This window comes from Fringilla coelebs (genome assembly GCF_963513975.1).
Source record: "Fringilla coelebs genome assembly, chromosome: Z".
Lineage (NCBI taxonomy): Eukaryota > Metazoa > Chordata > Aves > Passeriformes > Fringillidae > Fringilla > Fringilla coelebs.
This window is the reverse complement of record NC_140031.1, coordinates 57,486,546-57,504,470: the sequence shown is the minus strand read 5'-3', so window position 1 is coordinate 57,504,470 and position 17,925 is coordinate 57,486,546. Positions and strand designations below refer to the sequence as shown.

The 17,925-nt window shown below is 34.9% G+C and overlaps 1 protein-coding gene across 1 annotated transcript in view; it reads right to left on the bottom strand.

Annotated features, from left to right (window-relative positions):
• Positions 1–17,925, bottom strand: part of SHOC1 (shortage in chiasmata 1) — a gene marked incomplete at its 3' end in the record, with an annotated part of 44,302 nt that overhangs the window by 11,176 nt on the left and 15,201 nt on the right. Inside the window, exons 8-17 of the mRNA XM_084224726.1 lie at positions 16,772–16,901; positions 15,865–15,959; positions 14,629–14,871; positions 13,061–13,507; positions 10,518–10,643; positions 8,910–9,086; positions 6,356–6,463; positions 4,572–4,768; positions 2,131–2,203; positions 318–387 (exon numbers count right to left, since the gene is read on the bottom strand). Of these exons, the coding sequence (XP_084080852.1) occupies positions 318–387; positions 2,131–2,203; positions 4,572–4,768; positions 6,356–6,463; positions 8,910–9,086; positions 10,518–10,643; positions 13,061–13,507; positions 14,629–14,871; positions 15,865–15,959; positions 16,772–16,901 (1,666 nt within the window). The remainder of the gene's footprint in view (positions 1–317; positions 388–2,130; positions 2,204–4,571; positions 4,769–6,355; positions 6,464–8,909; positions 9,087–10,517; positions 10,644–13,060; positions 13,508–14,628; positions 14,872–15,864; positions 15,960–16,771; positions 16,902–17,925) is intronic.

The window sequence follows — 17,925 nt, the reverse complement described above, 5'->3', positions numbered from 1 at the left end:
TCTTTTTCTATAACAAGCAAAAATCATGTTTCTCTACATATTTCTCTTTTTCTAAACAGGCAAAACAACATATAAAGAATATGCAATTGTTTGTTCCTAAAGTTTCTCTAAGCCTCATTAAGCATTTTTCTAGAGTGGACAAAGTTCTCAACTCTAAAAATGAAGCTGGTGAAAACTACTGCTATCTAACTAATTCTACCATGAAAACTTTACTGCAGACTGAAAAGACCCATGGAAAGGAACTAAAGTAACCAAAGTTTCACTGACCTTAGTCTTGACTAAAGAACTTGTTCTCATGAATCAAGAATTTAACTTACTTGCTTATGATCTCTTTACAACTTAAAGAGCTGCCTTTTTTCTCAGAATTCAAATCCACAGCTTTCAAACCTGCTTAAAAAAAAATTAAATAGTTGATGAAATAAATAAGCCTCTCTGACTATGAATCAGCGCACAACAGTAAGTAGCAAAGGTGGAAAAACACAGGTCATTTAAATTTTAAGTATTACATAGTCTATCTTGCTGAAATCCTATACAACTTCTGCACTGTACTGCTGGATGCAGTGATTTAGAAACTTCCTTCTCAGAACTCAAGGAAAAAGTAATGCAAACAAGTTTAATATCTCACAAACTCACAACCCTATTACCTTAAAATGAAAAATTAAAGGGTAATACAAAAGGCAATTATAAGTTAAATTTCTTTACATTTTTTTGTACATTTGAAATTTAACTGAAAGATGTGTCTAAGAAGGAATGTTGGTTCTACACAAGTGTCTTTTTTCAAAAGCGTAGTTGGATTGACCTGTGTGTGCAAACAAGTCTTAAGATCTTAAAACAAATAAAGCTCTTTTCATTAAATATTATTATTAGTAAAAGCACTGTGAACATGCCTCCTCCCTTTCAAAACATTCTAAAAGACAGGCTTTCTTCTTTTAATTGTACAGGAAATCTAACTTTATTTTTAAAGGCAAAAGAACAGTACAATACATGACACTTGATAAGGTTCAAGCAAATAGGACTTATTAAAATGGATTTTTAAAAAAGCAATAAAAAAGGAGTCAGTGACTTGTTCTAAACATAGCTATAGGATCAAATTATAATTTTCCTGAAACACGTTTGCTTTACCAGCTGAATTTGCAGTGTTGAACAAGCTTGTATATGTGAAATTGCTCAGAGGTAAAATGCTGAAGTGATGAAAGTGTTGCTTGTATCAATAGGGAGGTAGGATTTTGGAAACAGTATATTTTGCCTTGAGCTTTATAGATTGATACAGCTTATGCTGATATATTTAACAAATTAGCAAACAAGATCAGCAACATATAGCTAAAGGAAAATTTGATCTGTACCTGAATACTCATTCAAGGCTTTATGCTGGGGAGTTTAGTTAAAACTTTTAAAAATCAAACTTCTCTGAATATGCTTGCAAGGAAGAAAGCTTGTGACTAATGATCAGCTAAAAACAATGAGGCAATCCAATCAAGATTGTAGGGGGGATACAGTATGGGTAAATGAAGGTGGTATAGAAGGTAACCTTATCCCCCAATGAGTTGCAGCTGGACCAATTACTAAAGATTAGAAGCAGGCCTGATCTTAACAAGCCACACCTGTAGCCAATAAGAACAAGTGGTATAAAAGAGTGGATTGGTGGTATCTGGAGTAAGATGAGTCAGATGACTGCTGCAAGGACCAGAGGCAGGTGGTGCCTAGAGGAGCTGCTTGTGAGAAACGTTGAGGCAGTATGAAGCTCTGGTGATATGAAATCCTTGCACTATAATGATCCTAGAACTCATGCTATCTAAGACAACACAAGATAACAGATACAAATATAATTAGGTAATGGGCTGTCCACAGCTCCTTCATGTTCTGTTAAAAAAATCTTTGACTCAGCAGATAAATTATCACTCTCTTGAAATAGAAGACATTAGACCTGAACTCTTAAATGGGAGAAAACAAGATTAAAAGATAAAAGGCTGATGGAAGAGTTATGAAATATTAAACATTGAGAAAAACATGTAGAAAGGGTCCTGGTGAGAAGGGAGAAATACCTGCACCAAGCATTTACACAGGAATGCAGCATTCTACAGAATAACAGCCACTTTTTATTTCAAAAATGCACATAAAAGAATAATTTACCATCTATCCTAGATAATGGGTGAATGAAGGCAGCTTTTTCTCTTTCAGAGTCCATCCTTGTAATGATTAGTATCTGTATGAAGACAATTAAAAGAAACTCAAGTAAGTTTAAATGTTTTTCTTTCAGCCTGCATTACATCTTTCTTTCTCCTTTGCATAGGAAACACAAGATTGAATAAACAGATGGCAAAACCAGAAACTTTGGAGTTTTCCACAATGACAATCCAAGAATATTTCAAGTTGGGAGGAACCCATAAGGATGAAGTCCAATTCCCTGCTTCTCACAGGACTAACTAAAACTAAACCATATGATTATTCAAGAGTTTCTTGAACTTAGATAGGCTTAGTGCTTTAACCACTTATGCAGAAGTCTGTTCCAGAGAAGACCATGCTCTAAGTGAGGAATCTTTGGCCTAATGTGCCTCAATTTCCTCTGACAGCACTTAATTCCAATTGCTTGTGTCCTATTAGTGGTCACCAGAGAGAGGAGATATGCACCTTCCTCTCTGCTGTTTTGCTTGAGGAAGGTGTAGGCTGTGATGGGGTTACCCCTCAACCACCTCAGGATATGCACCTTCTCCACAAGGAACAATAAAAATCACCTCAGCTGCCCCTCTTCTTGCCCTTGAGGCCTTCTACCATCTTGGTCCCTTTCCTCTGCACAGACAAAACAGACAAGTTTGATATCTTCCTTATATTGTGGCACCCAGAACTTCTCCCAGCACTCGAGGTGAGTCTGCCCCAGTGCAGAGCAGAGCAGGACAACCTCCTCCCTTGCCTGGCTGATGATGCTGTGCCTGATGCACCCCAGGACATGCTTGGCCTTCCCGGCTGCCAGGGCACTGCTGACACAACTTGCCAATGTAGACCTGCTTTTCTGCACACAATTCAAAAGCAGACTCATTATATGTTCAGGTGAGCTAGATGAAATTTTTAGTAATTTTTCATCTGATCGTGAGTACAAAAGATAATGAAACAAAGAGCAGGTTTTTTTTTTCCTAAACCAGTAGTAACTTCTTCCTTACAAAGGAAATGTCCCATTACCATCCTGCATCAATAACAACTTTGGTTTATAAAAGGATAATGAAACTATCCTATTTCACATCATATTAACTCATATTGATGTGATATGACAGAACAGTAAATAATTTATGGAATACAACTTTTACTTCTTATTAAACCGGAATACTCCTCCTACTTAGTCTGGCTCATTAAAACCTGTCTCTGAATGTTAGGAAACAGGAAACAATTAGTAATTGTGAATAAAATGATATATAGCGTTATATTGCATGCATATCTCTGCATGACTAAGTCAAGCAAACAAGTCAAAACTCAGGAGTTACAGCTAAAAAATTTTAAAAATCATGGCTAGTGGAGTTCAGAAGAAAAGCCAAATTGCCACTGAGCTGACTTCAAAATGACATCAAGTTCTCATACGCCTCCTACTACAACATAATCCTAGTATCATAAAGCAAAATATGCTGCTCTTAAGATGACAAAAAGGATGCAAAATCATCTTAGTGTGTCTGTTGAAGGACAGACAACAGGACAATTAGCACTGTTTAATTTTCGTTGCTTCATTTTAATTTTAAATTCAAAAAGGGTGTATAATAAGTTGTTATATTGTTCTTCTCAGCAAAATTTAATCAAATGATATTCAGAGCTCCCAGTGCAACTCTCTTAAACACAAGAAGAATAAATCCTCAGGAACTGAAGTATGGAAATAAGCTAAAAGAAACTTAAAGATCTTTTTTGGCTGTGTTTAGGATGACAAATTCTATTCCAAACAGTTAAAGCACTTTAAACACTATGCATTTCATTCTGTTTCCTAATGTGATCAATTTTATGTAAAGAAATAATGAATATTTTGCAAAGGAAGGTGGTGTTTGGCACTGTGTCATATCACCCAAAATATTCACACATCCAGAAAAGAGAATCTTTGGGTAATTTGAATATCCTATGAAACTCTCTCTTTCATGTCAAAGCTATCACTCACAGATATCTGCTTCTTGTGTCATTCAAATGCCAGGAGGTTGGCGAGATACATTGGTTAAGCAGAGATTATCTGTGGATAAGACCATCCACACACTCCTTGGTGTGCATTCCAAGTCATGCCATATAAGCACACAATCATGACTTGTGCTATGATTCTCTCTGTGCCAGATGACTGAGGCTTTCAAACAAAAGGCTATATTATCATTTTTAGTAACTTATATAACTGATACAATAAACTTATCAAGAAAACAATACCACCTGCAACAAGATAAAGCCCTGCCAATGCTAAAACTCTTTTGCATGTTATTTTTTACTTAGCCTTATTTAATAGATACCATGAGGTAATTATTAGACCTTTTTCATAAATGAACGCTTGTTCAAACACAATCTTGCAATTGCTCATGTAATCTGAAACAATTTTGCTTGTTAAGAGAAAAATTGGTTACTTTGTTAACCTTAACACTGTGTTTCTCTCCACAACTTTTCATCCAATTTAATATTTCGCACTGAAGCGCTGTTATTTTGGGATGTGTTTCATGTTTTTTCTGGCTGCTGTACTGTACAATCTTCAGCTGCCTCCAGATATTATTCAAACAGGATTCTAAAATGTTTTTATAGATATCTTTTGCCTTGGACAAATAACCTGTTAATAAAGCAACAAAAGAAGTAAATGAAGTGACAAAAGATAATTGTCAAGCATTGTGTTCAATCTGCACATCAATTTAAAATCTATGCGAAGGTTATCTTACACAAAAACAGATGAAATGTTAATGGTTCCCCAATATGGAAGGAGAATATGACCACTAATTGGGTACATAAATGGTGTTTATAAAACTGCTGTACTTTATGTAGTATCTGCTATGTAACTCCAGATAGAATTACACAAGATTGCATCCTAAAGCTGCAGATGCTAGCAACAACACTCTTATACTTAACTGATCCATAGTGTTTATACTAAGTAACAACAGTATTTCTATCACTGTTGTCTACAGTTTGCTCGTCTGTTGTCTACAGTTTGCTGTGTGTTTACCACTCTCCATATTATCACAACTACTTTCAACTCTGAATAGTGCCTTCTATGTATATATAAATGGTGAACAATGCTGGGGTTATCTGAAAATGCAAAAAGAAAAGATAGATCCAACATAACTACATGATGAATCACACAGCACAACAACACAACAGTGAAGACTACAAGGCCTACTTAGCATCTCACTCAATTTTCTAATTTTTTTCAGATCTTTTTTACTTGTACAATTTCCTGTGTAAGCTGTTGCTCAGGTTTGGAAACACAGGTCCTTTGGTAACTCTGAAATATCATCTAGGAGTGCTCCTGCTACAATAAGGAGTAGAGGAAGAACTGCTCATTTCTCTTCCTCCCATCCTTCTATATTGTTTATAGTAATGATAGAAAATAATTGTATTTAGGCTTCTACTTATGTATTCATTCTGTATTCTTCTTACTACTCTTTTATTGCTAGAAATATTTAAGGAAATACAAAGTATTTCCCCCTACAGTTCAGTTTATGGCAGATGTTTTACATTTTGCATCAATTTTAAGGAAACACCATCCATCAAGTTCAGACTGAAGGTAGATGCTCTGAAGCAACTTTATCTCCTATTAAGACAGAAGGAGTCTGACTTTCCTAGGGCATTCAAAAACACTGACTTCAACATCTTGTAGACCAATCCTGATAGAGGTATTTGAAAATTCAAAACACACAACTACAGGAATTTGAAAAGTTCAGCATTATAATTTCAGGCATTAAACTGGGTTACAATGGATTGCCATATTCCAAATTTGAATAAGACCAGAAGAACTCAAAAAAAAAAAAGGTTCTACATAAGTCCAGTGTCGCAAGTTCAAACCTTTTTCCTCATGACACATTAGATAATATTTAAGATTTGCTTAAAATGCTCTCAGATTTAAGTAGCTCACTTCCGTGGAGCCTAACAATATTTTATGTGAAATGTGTTTCATACTCACAAAAGATAGATCGTAAATAGAAAAGGACTTTCACATGTTCCTCAGTTTCTACATAGAGATTCCCAGGAAAATTTGTCATTCTGAGATACAAGACATATTATATGTGTGAAAGCTCTTTATGAATGGAATAAGAAACAGCAGTCTATTAGCAAAGAGTCACAGGTACAAATATGAGGGATTGTCTGCAGAATGCATACAAAGCTTTGGGTTTCTGGGTATCATTATTCAAGACTGAAAACAAACCTAGAGCTGTGTCCAAGCCACATGTCAGTAGCAGATCTCGAACTGTCACCAGCAGGTGTACCAGAGCAGCGTGTCTGAACAGCACAATCTCCTTCTCATCTATTTTACCTTTACAAATAGAAGACAGAGGTGTGGTCTACATAAGATATCACAACTCACATTTTATATGCATATATATGTAGTCAGCTTAAAAGATCCTGGTATCTAAACATTTTCATTAAACATACTTGAACATAAATAACCTTCAAAGTTTAACCTTCAGATCTGGTGGTCTTGCCAAATAGTTTAAGATATAGCATAACATTTCCCAGGTCATCTGACCCAGGGCAAGTGGCACACAGGCCAATGTTTTTGAGAGGTGTGTACAGATAGATGGTGCTTGCTGGAGGAGGAGGTAACAGTTTCCCTGGGCAAATCATTAAAACCACATTGCTTTACTGATTTTAGTGTGGAATTCTCTGTACCTAATTAACATCTCATGATGAGAATCTTCACCCTCAAGAAAGTAAATTTGAATGACATTTGCTTCTTCTTAACCCCAAACACATCAAACGAATTTATGGGATTCCTATTCTGTATTGTGTGTCCATTTTGAATATATATTATAGGATTGAAGAGGAAGGAATTTCTACTCTGAAGACAGAAAGTATTTTTGAAAATTGCACACAGGTAATGGTGCAATTCATCATCGTAAATCAGAAATTTTTGAAAACATAACTACAGAGTAAGTGTGCTTAATAACAAAACACATACTTCAAGATGCTTAAAAAGGTTGAGAAAGATAAATAAAAAATAAATTACTACAGCTGAAGGCGCATTCTAGGAGAAAAACAGTAGCTAGTTCTGTGTACTGGGATTAACATAACTTTAATTCAAAAAGACAAGCAACACACTTGGGAAGGAAAAATCAACTTAAGGACACAGCATACAGAAGATGCAGCTGGAAACTGCATGAAAGGCAAAGATCTTGCAACTATTCTGCATCAAAAGATAGAAAATTAGTGTCGAGCTCTGTTAGTGAAGGACTATATCCAACTCTTTACACCAATCACCATAAAAACTCAGTGAGGAATACAAGTAATTTATAAACAACAGAACACAGTAAGAAACCATTTTATGATGAAACAGTGGAGCACTTGGTGATATTTGATGCATAAAAGACCAGCAGGGGAATAGTAATCTGCTAATAGATCACTACCATCATAGTAAGTGATTGTTTTCTATGTTCACTCAGGGATTAAGGAACAAATACATCAGCATGGTCTGGAGGAAAGTGGAATAAGACTGGATATTGTGAAACTATTTAAAACCAGGAAGGAAATAAAAGAAGTATGTTACTAGGGAGATTTTTGTATCTCATACAGAGACAGAGAAATATTCATTAGGAATGAATTGGATATTTTCTCTCTTGTTTCTGTGGACCTTCAAGAAAGAAAGTTCTTACTTTCTTCTGTTGCTTAGCTGGGGAAAAATGCAATTTCTGTAGCATGTACACTGCATTTGAGAGGAAGTAAGTTTCTTAAATTAATCTTGAATTGAAATGCAGACTCTTACATATTTTTTCCTTGATTCAGAGAAGCAGTAGTAATTCTCTGTACACTTTTCTCATGAATGTTTTCCTTTCTGTGGTTCACCGATACAGATATAGATACCATGTTTATCCCTCATGTTTGTGAAGATGGTGTTTGCTTTTTTGTAAACTCCTTTGCATTAAGAAAACACTGCTGCTGATAATTTTAATACAGTAATTCTATTAATCACAGTTTGTCATTCTGTAGGGCCAACTACAGTTTCTTTTTGTTTGCCTTCTCATTTGTCATTTCATAGTTGCTAATGTTTTCTTTGAGAAAAATCCATTCAACAGAGAAAGTAATGAAATTGAGGTGGCAAGAGTTTATTCCATGATTTGTTACATAATATAGAAACTTGGCAAGTAGTAGACAGCCTACTATATTATCCTTACAACTAGTTCTCAACCATGAGCTGTACAACTCAAAAAATAACACAAAATACCAAGTAACTTCCTAAATGTTCCTTGAACCAGTCTCTATTTTGTTATGAAGTTTTCCTGACTCTCTTTACAGTCAAAAATCTTTGTAAGGGGTCACTGACTTTGATGACTTTCCTTCTAATCTTTCTGTTTTTATAGGGATTTCACATGCCACATAGGAGAGAAATGAAGTCAGAAGGAAACCAAAGTATTATAGATTTTTTTTTGTCCTCATTTCTAACGTGGACATACTATTTGACATTATGCAAGTGTGACAAAAAAAAAAAAAAAAAGAACACTGTTTGCTATAGAAACACTTCTGAAGCATATGTAAAATCTTTTAAATTGAAATCCAATTGTAACTTCTGTATTGTAATATTGAGGTTAATAAATGTAATGTTGAATGAGGAGACACTTTGGAAATATAAGAGGAGATCCGTTGTTGTAAGTCTCTAAGATAAACTGTTAAAAGATTTACCATTAATTTATAAAATATCTTAAACTTTGTCTCACCACTTAAATCTGTATTAGTTTTAAAGAAGAACAGATGTTTTAAAGACATACCTTGTTTAAAATTATCACATATCACTTTCTCTTGCTGTTTTAAGAAAAAACGTGTATGATCAAATTTAACACTGTCAAAGCTCCAAGTAACAGAAGCAAGTACACCCAGGTGTGTCAAATCTTTTAGTACAGGAACAGCTGCTTCTTCCAAGAGGCAGTATGCCTGGCATTGGCTTTCTGGATAACACAGTAAAAAAACATAATAATGAAGTTTTGTTTCACATACCACTACTGGACATGAATATTTAAAAGACCTAGCAAAACATTAACAACTTCATCTTGTTCATGCAAGCTGAAACATTAATGGAAAAAAGTTAACTTGCCACAGAGTCTCCTGAGTGGTAGGAATCAGCTGATCCTCACTGCAGGTAACCACACTGTTCCATGCATTTGATAATATGGAGAAGCATGAGGAGAAGCTAGAATTTTCCACTCCTGTGACTCACACTAAGATTGTTCTACTATTCAGTTGTTCTACAGCAGCCTGTTTCTACATTATAGTAATTTTCAAAATGCTGATTTTTGTTTTTACTGCAGAAATGCTTTAATTTCACTCCCCCGTTGCATTAACGGAATTTTGCTTCAAAGTTTATTAGAAAAAAAAAATTAAAATAAGCTTAAAGCTATGATTCCCATCTCAGATGGGAACAGATGAAAATACTACTCTACTCTTTCACTGGTTGTGTGAAAGAAAATCCTGTTAAGCACATGGCTCAAATGAATGCATTTCCACAGAAAACCAAACTAATCTGTGCTAGGACTACAACTTCCTAGGGCTGGGTATTTTTAATTTAAGGCTATATTATAGCTTGGATAAATATTTTCTAGGTTCTCCTCTACCATTTCTACTACATGAGAAAACTGTTGTCAGTTATGTTCTTTGATACAATGCCTCGTACAACAGCCAGAGTTCAAGGGGTAAGGCCCAGTCATGTCTGAGATAAAATCCATTGCTGGTTTCTATTGTGTTAAAGACCTTTCCTATCAAAATGACTACTGATCTCTTCAATCCCCATTTCTCATTTACTCAGACAAAAATGTGCCAAATAATAAATGGAAAGTACTAAATGGCATTAAGAGATTTCATGCCTGCTAATTTTGATCAGACATAACTCTAAGTCCCCACTTTTCTTAGCTTGCATGCAATTTTCTTTAGTCTTAAGATGGAGCTCCATAGCCTGCTCTCACCTCTGTGCCAAAATAAATATCCATCTACTTGCAATACTTTCAGCCACAAAGAGAAGAGACTAAGTCTAATAATTTCTGTATTTGTCTGAGCAGTACTATTTTATATAAAATTCTATTGCAAAACTATATAGAATCATAGAATAAGTAAGATCATTGAGCTCAACTGCTAACCCTGCACCACCATGTTCATCACTAACCCATGTCCCCAAGGGCCATATACTCAGGTGTTTTTAACACTGCCAGGGATGATGAGTCCACCACTACCTTGGGAAGCCAGTTCCAATGCTTGACCACCTTTCCAATGAAGAAGTTTTTCCCAATATCCAATCTAAACCTCATCTGGTGCCGCTTGATGCCATTCCTCTGGTCGTGTCATTTACTACCTGGGAGAAGCTAAAGCACTTCCAAAATAGTGTATACCTGATGGTTGAATATTGACAGTGATACTGTCTTTATTCTCTTCAGGTTTTTCCTCTGTCTTTACAGTCTCACAAAAAGAATCATCCTCTTTGTGAACACTCATACGCTGCTCTTCAGGCTGTATCACTAAATAATGAAGCCACAAGTGAATATTTAGCTAGGATCACAAAACCAGCTCAATAAATAAGAAAACTGCTCTATAAATGACTCTACATGCAAAAATGCTTTCAAATGAAGTTGTTTCTGTGAAACATACATTTTGTCTTCATGAATTCTTTATTGTTTTCCTGGGCTTATACAGCACAAAAATCCACAAGACCCAAAACCAGATTAGGCCCTGTCAGCCTTCACAGCCCAAGAAGTCAGGCATTATCAGATTGCTCTTCCTGAGGGTAGAAATACAGAGCTGGGAAAGTTAAGGTGCTGGTACTACTGGTCTATAATATAGTTCCATAGGAAACCTCATATGCCTTTATATGGAGAAAAAACATTCATGATAGAAAAGATGCTGATGACCATAAGGAGCTCAAACTATGAAAAATACATCAGTGAGTCTGAGTAGAAGAGTTTAGATACTTTAAGCCATGCAGAAAGCACATACAAGTTGCAAATTGAAAAAAAAAAGATAAAAAGAATTGCATATTGAAAATAATTTTTCTCCTGTCATCTAGCTATCTTTTGCAAATTGTTAATATTTCTAAGTAGCTTTCCCTTCTTCTTGATACATACAGATGCATGAGCTTCAACTTTGGCCACAAAGCTTCTTCTATCTCTTTATTTCCAATTATTTTTCTGTGAGAGGGTTTCTTATTGAATAAGAACATTCTTATAAATATTATTGATTTTTCTACTTAAGAATGCCACTTTCCTCAGCAAACAAACTAATAATACAGAGACAGAAGGCAAAGAAAAATTGAATTTTTATTCTAGTTAGCTTAGATAACTTGCCTTATTTTGAAAAGATAGCAGGGGTTCAAAACTGGATCACTGAGTTGTTTCTACTATTACCTTCCTGCATATTTTCTAAACATTACATAAAATGATATCTTAAAAAAAATAAGTCAAACAATGAAAAGGCCTTACAAGCACCGCTGGCCTTTCTAATTTTCAGTTAGAGTACAAATGACCCTTGATAAAAACTTGAATGCAAAAGGATGCAATGTTTTATATCATTCCTACATCGATGTGGCTTATCACAGACCTCTGTATTTCAATGGCTTCTCTATATGTCAGGTGTAACTGATCTGCACACTGTGGTCTACCTGTACACATGCCCTAATCTGCACCGAATCTTCTTAAACCCTCCCAAGCCTACTAGTGAACGTGACAGCTTGTCTTTCAATACTCTTGGAGTCCTCGTTAGGCGATGCAGTTCTGGTCAGGGTCCACTAGATGACAGCATAAAACTTCAGGTACCTCGGTGACTTCTAAAATTTGCATTTTTGCTTTCTGACGCCATGAAGTTTTATGCATCTCCGACAGTGTCAGAAACACATAAATTTTACAAAAAAATAATTACTCCCAAAAGATTACGTAAGCTTGCAATTAAAATTATCATCCCAACTCTACAGGAACTATTGCTGAGGCTTTTATGTAACAATTGTGTGGGTTTTGTTTTTGTTTTGGTTTTTTTTTTTTGTTTTTTTTTTTTTTTTTTTTTTTTTTAATGCTAGGACATTAACTAAAACACAGATAAAAGTTATTGTAAAAATTCTGCCATACAAGTCCAAAAAGTTTCTCAAAAATTTTTTACATTTAATTATATTCTGAAAAGTGAATTTGGAGGTATGCCACTGTTACCTGCCACATCATGTCACAGATACCTCTTTTGCAAAACAAATAAGAAAGTTCTTCTACCTTTTTTTTTTTCTCTCTGCTATTTTGCACTCCTTCAATGCTGAACACATAACCTGATACTCTTTCCCAAGTACTGCCATCAACAAGAACAGGCCTACCAACAATTTTCTGTTTTCCCTAATATCTGTTCAAGTGCATTGTTTCATGATTTGATGGGGTTTGCACCAATGTTACTGGCTCAGATGAGCAATTTCTGTTCATTTCCTAGCTACAGAAGTGAGTACTGATATGTGCTATTTGATAACTACAATGAATTTGAGGATTACTACTTCTACAAAGTGGCCAAGAGATACAATTTAGAACATATGGATGGAAGAGATCTCCTGAAATAAGTTCTTACAGTTACTTTGTCAGAATAGGAAAAAACTCAAAATATTTTTTTTATTAAATATCACTTCCAACAAAAAAAATCGTGTCTCAACAAAAAAAAAAAGCACCCCCACCCCCAGCTCATCCCAAGTAATCCCAAGTAAACCAACCAACCAAAATCCTCTAATATATCTAAAGGAAAACAAAAAAGGTAAGATCCTTAGCTAAAAATTCAGTTACATTTAAGACCATAATAATGCTGCCAATTTACTTCAAATAATTCACTAGGATGAACTAGCATCTGTTGTCTGTTGTAACTGGTGAAATAGAGAATAATTGTATCTGGAAAAAATGGCAGAATAAACTGGTTCACATACCTTTTTCAGGTCTATCTACATAATTTTTTTCCTCTCTTTGGGTGACTGTATATTTAGATCTCATCATAATAAAGTTGTTCAGATCAGAATCATCATTGGCCCATTTAGAAGCAAGTGCAAGTGATGTAGGCTTTCCACTACAGGATGATTTGTCTAGTTTAGAAGACACATCTTTACAGCTGTCTGATTCAGATGGTTTGGGTGTTTTCTTTTCTTGGTTTAAGAAGCAAATTGCCTCTTCTGTCTTAATCTTGCTTATGCTGCCTCCAGTAAGCTCTGTCACAGATGTACTTGTACTGTGAATTTTGGCAGGTGACGGAGCACTCATGGCAAAGTTCTGCCTTTGAATCTGCAGCGACAAGTCAGGATTTACTACTTTCTCTGACTGATGTCTTGCAGCAGAAAGCAGCTCTTGGTTTGTCACAGAATTCTTCTCCTCAAGCCATCCTAAAAAATACAATTTAATTTATATGCTGTGACGCAGATTTTTTTCTATTCTTTCTCCTCATTGGAATTAAAGACTTTGGATAATTTACAGAGAAGGCATTTTTACAAACTTCTTTATGCCTTCTCAGATCGCTAGGATCCCTTTTCAGAAAACTTGCACTGACTAGTCCTAAGTAAAAATGCACAGTATTAAGACACAGAAGACCATGCTATTGTTTGAAGTTTCCACCATCTACATGGGATTTATTGATGCTAGATTTCTAGAAACTGAGATGCAATATATTTCATTAGGAAGAAAAATTGACAATTTTTGTTTTCTAGAGGGAAAAAAGAAGAATGAAAACAGTTCCCTTTGAAGATAGGCTTCATTAGAACTACAACTTTTTTGCATTTTGGCTGCACATCCATCTGAAGCACAGTAGCTAAACAATTAAAGAATGTAAAAAGCAGTTAATTGGAAATGATCTCACATGAGTAGTGTCTATGTGTTTCCTAACGTATCATGTTACTGTCAATCCTTGGAGCTCCACAACCAAGGCACAATTGGTGCCTTGCAGTGTGGCCATAGTTATACAACAAAATCTGAATTACTTTTTGCTTTTTTTTGTTGAAGTTTGATTACAAGTATGCAAAGAAGTCCATGGACGAGCTGTTCAAATTTGAAATAGTCTGCATAAAAAACCCACTACAACATCACAAAAAAAGGAACTTTCACTGTAACATACTCCCCCCACTGACCTTGTGCAGGTAGAACCAAGTGAATATCTGCTTTATTAAAATATTCCAAGGCAAAACTACTACTTCTTAAGAAATTATCCTGTATGAAACTATTTTATTAAAAAATGACTGGTGGAGGCTATACTTCATCTGCACAGTAATAGAAAAAAAATTACTTTGTGTAGTTCAACAATTTTCTTCCTCCAATTTCTTCTAAGCTAGTTAAAGTACACCTTAATTGCACTAGTGCTCTTCCTTCATTTTAATGTAAAACATTTTGTTCTTAAGAATAAGAAAAAATTAATTTCCTTTGTTCTTGGAGATCTGTAACTCCCTGCACGATTCTCTGTTTAAGTTCCTATCTTTGCCTTTCTATCACTTTTTTAAAAAAAGAAGATGCTTACTTTCTAATTGATGTGATGTAAATTGTGTGAATGTTTCTACTTCTGTAGTAAGCAGACTGTTTGCATTACTTCCATCCATATTGAATTGTTCCAAAATTTCTACAGCTGCTGGATTTAAACCCCTATGAAGCCACCAGCTCTCCTCTAGTAAACCAAGCATTGGTGCTTCAACCTCAAGCAGCAGCTTTTTCTGCAGCTCTCTCAGTGAATGATGCTGATGTGCAAGGTTAACATCTGGATGCTCTACAAAAGAATCAGAAATTAACATATAATATCAATAATCTAGAAAGAAGAAAACAGAATTTCCTTTTGGAAATGAAAGCTCCCAAGTACTCCTGGCCTATTACATATATCTATTATTCATACTTCCATTTATAACTCTGTGTCCATCAATAGATTTAAAAGTGGTTAACATCAGAAGAAGTGGCTTTTCTGAGTTCTGTGAGTAAGAGGGGTGAGGGTTTCAATTTTTTTTTTTTCAAATCTGATAATGCATAGCTGCATTACTAAAGTTACAAATTATCTTGTTAATTATCTGTGGGTTATTGTCATGGTTACAAAGACATCATAATCCTTACCTGGAAAAAAATTAACTGAAACAGTAATGAGCATATCATACATTATTTTCAACTATAAATCAATGTACAAATGAATTGGACAACAAAACAAGTCAATATACATAACTTAATCCTGAGACTTGTAAAATGAAGGCAAATAAAGGGAAATGAAAGAATAGTAGTAATATATATTCTGGCACTTTCATGAATAGCCTGCAGCTTGTTTTGGTTTTGTGTATTCAACTTCTCTTCTACTCTTTGAAATTACAATATTATTTTCCCTTAACAGTACTATTGAATTGATTGCTACATATTTTGAAATATTGTTTAACGGAAATTAGCACGCAGGAATGAGTTAAACATATTAACAAATTTCAACTATTAGTTATTTAATATAATAGTGGTGAACACTGTCATAAAAAAATAAAACTCTTGCTTAATTCAAATTACCTCCATAGAAGGATACATGGCATACCAACCTCTGTGTTGCCGTGCTCTAACTTCTTGTATGTACTAAAAGAACCACATAATACAAACTTCACAGAGTTACAGTAACTGGATAAACTTCAATGGCACAAATATGTGCTCTGTAATATAACATCATTTCTGCTATATTTCTGCATGTACATGGAACTTATAAACATCAGTTAGAAATTGATCATCAATTAGAAATCCTTACCGACAAGCAAAAGAGAGCTCATATTATCCCGATACTTCTCTGATTGCCATACCAAAGATTCTAAGAATTCCCTAGAGGGCTCTGCAATCAAAATACTATGAAGAACATAAAAAAAAATGTGCAGGTATGAAGTTTAGCAGCATTATCTGTTGAATTTTGATTTATATAAATCTTTTAAAAAAATATATACTTTGCTTTAAATTTTCAGTTCATTCATTCATTCACTCATTCCTGAGGTTTTTTTTTTTCCTATCCATACAGAGGACAATAGGAAAGAGTAAGAGGAGGAGCCATCAGGGCAGTGTCATGAAGTAAAGCAGCACTGAATGAAAATTCTGTCTAGACCATGGCCCCTGTCCCTAAGGGATATTGAAATTCTTCCAGCATATGTTAGAAAGATAGCAAGGCAAGAAACGCTAGTCTCAAATAAAATGAGAAGAAGAAGATGGAGCAATCATAATCATCTATTGGCATGAAAAGGCCTGAAATCTATTGTTGGAGGGTATCCCCAAAATAGACAATACTTTCTTACTACATCTCTTCTGGACATTTTGCAGGTGATCCTTGTGCAACATATATGCTTGCCATAGATATAAATATGCCCATACACATGCTTGCTAAATATTTTAAATACTTACTGTTGCCTACAGCAAAAACAAGACTGGATTTTCAGGCTATAAAATCCCGCCAGAGAAAGAGGCCTACAGAAGCAACTTCCTTTCCTTTTTCCCTCGGCTCCTCTAGAAAACCACACATATGGATTGTGCATTCCATCACTCTTTCACACAAAACACAATATGTATGCAGCTCAAAGAATGTAAGTACCAATTCATAAATACTGTGAAGTTATTTTTTCATTAATTTTGAGGATTTATGACAGAATTTGTCACTACCAAGGTTTCATTACCTGTTACCAGAGAGAGAAATAGGTTCTTCTTGAAGTCCTCTGTACAGAAAATTAACCCATGATCTTTGTTGTCTGCATGGAGGAGTTAAAGGCACTTCCATTTCATCTTTCAAATATGGAATATATTCAGCTGGAAATTGCATAAAGCCCCAGCCAAAACAAAAATAAAAATCAAAATCACAAAGCTACTTGTGAATGAAATGCACATGCTGTTGAATCTTACACAAAAGTTCTGGATTAAAATAGAAAATATTTTCCTGGGACAATTCAATAACCTATATGCCCCAATTACTTCACATCTAATTTCCAGACATTTTGGGGAAACAATTGTAGATCACATTCCTTGATGTAGTTCTGAGTATATACACTTCACAGAGAAGATCATAATTAAATCATTAGGTACCATGGCTGAGATTTTGATATTTATGCCTGTTACCCTTCTTAGATGATTCCTCCATAAATGAAGTTAATTAAGTGGGAGAGAGACTATAGGCAATATTGTGGTTGCTGTAAGAACAGCCTCAGGAACTTCAAAAACAGTCAGGATTTTAATGAAAAAAAGACAAAAAACAACAATCTCTTTCAAGCAGAATTAGTTCTCATAGAAATTTCTAGGGATAATCATTGAAATTAATTACAACAGGGTTTTTTTTTTTAAGCAGCATACAAACAAACCTGGTATGTTAAAAGTCCTCTACAAGTCACTTTAAACATTCTTTTCTTCTTCTTCCCAATCATATTAAATGTGGACATATAAATGATTATTGGGTTTTATTCAAGTCTTATTACAAATTTGCAACTCCATTGATTTTAGTGGTTCACACAATTGCCCTGGTATTAATCTCTCTGGCATTCTACTAACCCAAAAGTAAAAATCACAAAAACCACACTTGTTCCATGTTTTGTGAAAACTAAGGCAGAAAAATTGTGAAAAAGTCAGTGCCTCCACAAGGAAAAACACTTATAATGAATTCAATATTCATTCCAATAGGCAGCAAGTAGATGCAATCATCATACCCACATTGCCTGGAAAATTGGCACAAAGCAGCCTATGAATCAGTCACCTGTCCAGCTGCTCACTGCTTCTCCTTGAAGGACCTAACAAGCTGATTGTTAGGCAGGAGGGTAAGGGACAGTGATAGAAAGACAGAGGA